Source organism: Bombina bombina, chromosome 4 (genome assembly GCF_027579735.1).
Source record: "Bombina bombina isolate aBomBom1 chromosome 4, aBomBom1.pri, whole genome shotgun sequence".
NCBI lineage: Eukaryota > Metazoa > Chordata > Amphibia > Anura > Bombinatoridae > Bombina > Bombina bombina.
The window spans coordinates 25,160,967-25,167,216 of record NC_069502.1 but is presented as its reverse complement, the minus strand read 5'-3'; the positions used below and the strand labels follow the sequence as shown (position 1 = coordinate 25,167,216).

General features: G+C 33.1%; 1 protein-coding gene across 1 annotated transcript in view; it reads left to right on the top strand.

The window, feature by feature from the left end:
- Positions 1 to 3,790: 3,790 nt before the first annotated feature.
- The window catches only part of LOC128656805 (WAP four-disulfide core domain protein 5-like), a 19,814-nt gene continuing 17,354 nt past the window's right edge, over positions 3,791 to 6,250 (top strand). Inside the window, exon 1 of the mRNA XM_053710964.1 lies at positions 3,791 to 3,866. Coding sequence (XP_053566939.1) covers positions 3,791 to 3,866 — 76 coding nt within the window. The remainder of the gene's footprint in view (positions 3,867 to 6,250) is intronic.

Here is a 6,250-nt window from a genome sequence, read left to right as displayed (position 1 = left end):
ATCAGCTATAGACAGTTATTACACTTATACATAATGTTCTGTATATCTCAGTGATCAGTATAGACCAGTTATTACACTTATACATAATGTTCTGTATATCTCAGTGATCAGTATAGACCAGTTATTACACTTATACATAATGTTCTGTATATCTCAGTGATCAGTATAGACCAGTTATTTACACTTATACATAATGTTCTGTTTATCTCAGTGATCAGTATAGACCAGTTATTACACTTATACATAATGTTCTGTATATCTCAGTGATCAGTATAGACCAGTTATTATACTTATACATAATGTTCTGTATATCTCAGTGATCAGTATAGACCAGTTATTACACTTATACATAATGTTCTGTATATCTCAGTGATCAGTATAGACCAGTTATTACACTTATACATAATGTTCTGTATATCTCAGTGATCAGTAGAGACCAGTTATTACATTTATACATAATGTTCTGTATATCTCAGTGATCAGTAGAGACCAGTTATTACACTTATACATAATGTTCTGTATATCTCAGTGATCAGCAGAGACCAGTTATTACACTTATACATAATGTTCTGTATATCTCAGTGATCAGTAGAGACCAGTTATTACATTTATACATAATGTTCTGTATATCTCAGTGATCAGTAGAGACCAGTTATTACATTTATACATAATGTTCTGTATATCTCAGTGATCAGTAGAGACCAGTTATTATACTTATACATAATGTACTGTATATCTCAGTGATCAGTATAGACCAGTTATTACACTTATACATAATGTTCTGTATATCTCAGTGATCAGTAGAGACCAGTTATTACATTTATACATAATGTTCTGTATATCTCAGTGATCAGTAGAGACCAGTTATTACACTTATACATAATGTTCTGTATATCTCAGTGATCAGTAGAGACCAGTTATTACACTTATACATAATGTTCTGTATATCTCAGTGATCAGTAGAGACCAGTTATTATACTTATACATAATGTTCTGTATATCTCAGTAATCAGTATAGACCAGTTATTACACTTATACATAATGTTCTGTATATCTCAGTGATCAGTATAGACCAGTTATTACACTTATACATAATGTTCTGTATATCTCAGTGATCAGTAGAGACCAGTTATTACATTTATACATAATGTTCTGTATATCTCAGTGATCAGTATAGACCAGTTATTACACTTATACATAATGTTCTGTATATCTCAGTGATCAGTATAGACCAGTTATTACTACTTATACATAACTGTTCTGTATATCTCAGTGATCAGTACAGAACCAGTTATTACACTTTATACATAATGTTCTGTATATCTCAGTGATCAGTAGAGACCAGTTATTACACTTATACATAACGTTCTGTATATCTCAGTAATCAGTATAGACCAGTTATTACACTTATACATAATGTTCTGTATATCTCAGTGATCAGTATAGACCAGTTATTACACTTATACATAATGTTCTGTATATCTCAGTGATCAGTATAGACCAGTTATTACACTTATACATAATGTACTGTATATCTCAGTGATCAGTATAGACCAGTTATTACACTTATACATAATGTTCTGTATATCTCAGTGATCAGTAGAGACCAGTTATTACACTTATACATAATGTTCTGTATATCTCAGTGATCAGTATAGACCAGTTATTACACTTATACATAATGTACTGTATATCTCAGTGATCAGTATAGACCAGTTATTACACTTATACATAATGTTCTGTATATCTCAGTGATCAGTAGAGACCAGTTATTATACTTATACATAATGTTCTGTATATCTCAGTGATCAGTATAGACCAGTTATTACACTTATACATAATGTACTGTATATCTCAGTGATCAGTAGAGACCAGTTATTATACTTATACATAATGTACTGTATATCTCAGTGATCAGTATAGACCAGTTATTATACTTATACATAATGTTCTGTATATCTCAGTGATCAGTATAGACCAGTTATTATACTTATACATAATGTTCTGTATATCTCAGTAATCAGTATAGACCAGTTATTACACTTATACATAATGTTCTGTATATCTCAGTGATCAGTATAGACCGGTTATTATACTTATACATAATGTTCTGTATATCTCAGTGATCAGTATAGACCAGTTATTACACTTATACATAATGTTCTGTATATCTCAGTGATCAGTATAGACCAGTTATTACACTTATACATAATGTTCTGTATATCTCAGTGATCAGTATAGACCAGTTATTATACTTATACATAATGTTCTGTATATCTCAGTGATCAGTATAGACCAGTTATTACACTTATACATAATGTTCTGTATATCTCAGTGATCAGTATAAACCAGTTATTACACTTATACATAATGTTCTGTATATCTCAGTGATCAGTATAGACCAGTTATTACACTTATACATAATGTTCTGTATATCTCAGTGATCAGTAATGACCAGTTATTACACTTATACATAATGTTCTGTATATCTCAGTGATCAGTATAGACCAGTTATTACACTTATACATAATGTTCTGTATATCTCAGTGATCAGTAATGACCAGTTATTACACTTATACATAATGTTCTGTATATCTCAGTGATCAGTATAGTCCAGTTATTATACTTATACATAATGTACTTTATATCTCAGTGATCAGTATAGACCAGTTATTATACTTATACATAATGTTCTGTATATCTCAGTGATCAGTATAGACCAGTAATTACACTTATACATAATGTTCTGTATATCTCAGTTATCAGTATAGACCAGTTATTATACTTATACATAATGTTCTGTATATCACAGTGATCAGTATAGACCAGTTATTACACTTATACATAATGTTCTGTATATCTCAGTGATCAGTATAGACCAGTTATTACACTTATACATAATGTTCTGTATATCTCAGTGATCAGTATAGACCAGTTATTACACTTATACATAATGTTCTGTATATCTCAGTGATCAGTATAGACCAGTTATTACACTTATACATAATGTTCTGTATATCTCAGTGATCAGTATAGACCAGTTTTTATACTTATACATAATGTTCTGTATATCTCAGTGATCAGTATAGACCAGTTATTACACTTATACATAATGTTCTGTATATCTCAGTGATCAGTATAGACCAGTTATTACACTTATACATAATGTTCTGTATAACTCAGTGATCAGTAGAGACCAGTTATTATACTTATACATAATGTTCTGTATATCTCAGTGATCAGTATAGACCAGTTATTACACTTATACATAATGTTCTGTATATCTCAGTGATCAGTATAGACCGGTTATTACACTTATACATAATGTTCTGTATATCTCAGTAATCAGTAGAGACCAGTTATTATACTTATACATAATGTTCTGTATATCTCAGTGATCAGTATAGACCAGTTATTATACTTATACATAATGTTCTGTATATCTCAGGGATCAGTATAGACCAGTTATTACACTTATACATAATGTACTGTATATCTCAGTGATCAGTATAGACCAGTTATTACACTTATACATAATGTTCTGTATTTCTCAGTGATCAGTATAGACCAGTTATTACACTTATACATAATATTCTGTATATCTCAGTGATCAGCAGAGACCAGTTATTATAATTATACATAATGTTCTGTTTGTTTCAGTTCTGTACAATAAACAAATTCAGGTTATATTGCAACACCAGTTCCCTCCCTATTTGCCAGTCACTTCCCTGATCCCAGGGTATAAATGCCAGCGTGTGACAGAATATGACACTCAACACCAGGTACCAAGATGACATCAGCTGTTGGATCCATTCTAATGGGACTCTGCCTGTGCCTTGTGGTCACATGGGCAGAAGATATTGAGGGTGAGAAATAAGGGGTTAATTTATAAGTTAATCGTGATATCTGCTAAGGACAGTTCTGTGGTCTTTACCGTTTCTTGTGTAGATTAGTAACCTGCTGCTTCTTTATAAAGTGAGCGTTGTGATTTACTATTATTTCTTATGTAAGTAAATGCACTCAGTAGCTAATACTTTATTTGCTGTCACAGGGTAAACAGCTGTTTGCACTTATATCCTGATTCCTACAGCAAAACCCGTTTATCATTGTGTAAGGAGCATCAGTTATTTCCTGGTGTTATCTAAACAAGCATCTTATAAGGTTTTCATTTTCTGCTTTTAGAAGCTATGAATGTTTTTGTGCTGCATATTAACCACTTCCCCTGTCTATCAATAGAAGTGAAGGAGTTATCCTGTATATACATGAGTTTTATTTATATACAATACATATTTTCAGCAGGTTATTTCCTAACCACAATAGAATATTTACTACCTTTATATCAGGAGATAGTTCATACAGACAAGGTTGCTTCACATTGCTCCATAACAGAATTTAATTATAATGATAACCACTTCTATTATATATATATATATATATATATATATATATATATATATATATATATATATATATATATGTATGTATGTGCATGTATATATGTATATGCATATATTTATGTATGTATATGTATGTATGTATAGGTGTGTGTCTATATGTATGTATGTGTGTGTGTGTGTATGTTTGTATGTATGTATGTGTATGTATATGTATGTATGTATATAGAGAAAGATACGCAAGTGTGGCACTTACCGGTCCTTCAGGGAGCGTGTCTTGCAACTTGAGCAGCGTTGCTTCAGCGTGTGACGTAGAATCCGTTGCTTGCAGCAGCTGATGGTGTCTGATCCGGAAGTAGGGAGCCAGCCGACATGCCTCTGTCCAGGGCTTAATAATATGCAAAATAGTTCCCACAAATTTCGGCTACAGGGCTAACAACCTACTGCATCCAAACATCAAGGCAGGGTCAGTATAATGTATAAAAATAAATTTATTGTGTGCACATATGCCAACCTATATATGGGTTGGTGGGAGGCCTCCCACGTCTATGGAGATGACAACCCCTTCAGGGAACATATAATTTATTACGGCAGATATATTGACGACCTGCTGGTGGTGTGTGATGGAGATCTAGAACTGGCCAGAGAATTTGTTGCGAGGATCAACAACAATTGCATGAATTTAAAATTCACATCACAATACAGCACTGACCACATAGAGTTCCTAGATCTGGACCTAACTGTAAACAGGGATCAAAAAACTATAAACACATCCATTTTCAGAAAGCCCACAGGTGGTAACACGATATTGAATTACAAATCCAGTCACCCTGCACATGTAAAAAGGCTATTCCCAAGGGTCAGTACATAAGAACCAAAAGAATATGCTCAGATACACAAACATTTGAAGCCCAGTGCCAAATTCTTGAAAACAGACTGGCTTAAAGGAATTATCCTATTCCATTGCTCAAAAACCCAAAGAGGAGGTAGACAAAATTCCAAGAGAGAATTTGTTGCAGTACAGACATAAACACACACAAAATAGCAACACACTAGCCTCTTTAAATGAAAGCAAACTTGTATTTAGCACACTGTACAGTCTTGAGTACCAGAAAATCTGTGATATTATCAAACAATGCTTATAAATATTAGCCACTGATCCAAAGTTAGAGCAAATAGCAAGTACAGGTTGTAGATATGTGGCTAGAAAAAGCAGGACCATTGGTAATATAATAGCACCTTCAGATCTGGCCAACACAAGTACCCGCACGTGGCTCCCACAAAGGTTAAGTTTTTTTAAGTGCAAGGCACAAAGATGCAATACCTGCAGCCACGTTGTGGAAGGAACAAATTTCACTTCCACAGTAACACAATGTACATATAATATGAGACAGAATCTCAATTGCAAATCTAATCATGTAATATATTTATTGACCTGTAGGGGGTGCCATATCCAATATGTTAGGGACAGGGTGCAGGAACATATCAGGGACATTGCTATTCACCCCAGTGGCCAGACATTTCAAAATGGAGCATTCAGGCAATGCGGCTCTTATGTCTATACAGGCAATAGATCACGTGCCTAAACACAAAAGGGGTGGGGACTGAATCCAAAAATTAGATTACAAAGTGTCACAGTGGATAGTTCTACTTAATACCAGATGCCCACAAGGCATTAATAAGGAGAGTGATGTTAACCTTTTTATCTAACTTAACTTTACAAATGTATAATATTAATATTAAATCTACAGCAGTATATATCAAATATTTGTATAAACGTGTTGGGTAAGCAATATTATACAGCACAGCACTCTCAAAAGCACGTGTATGCAACCATATAGCAATTGTTATACCTC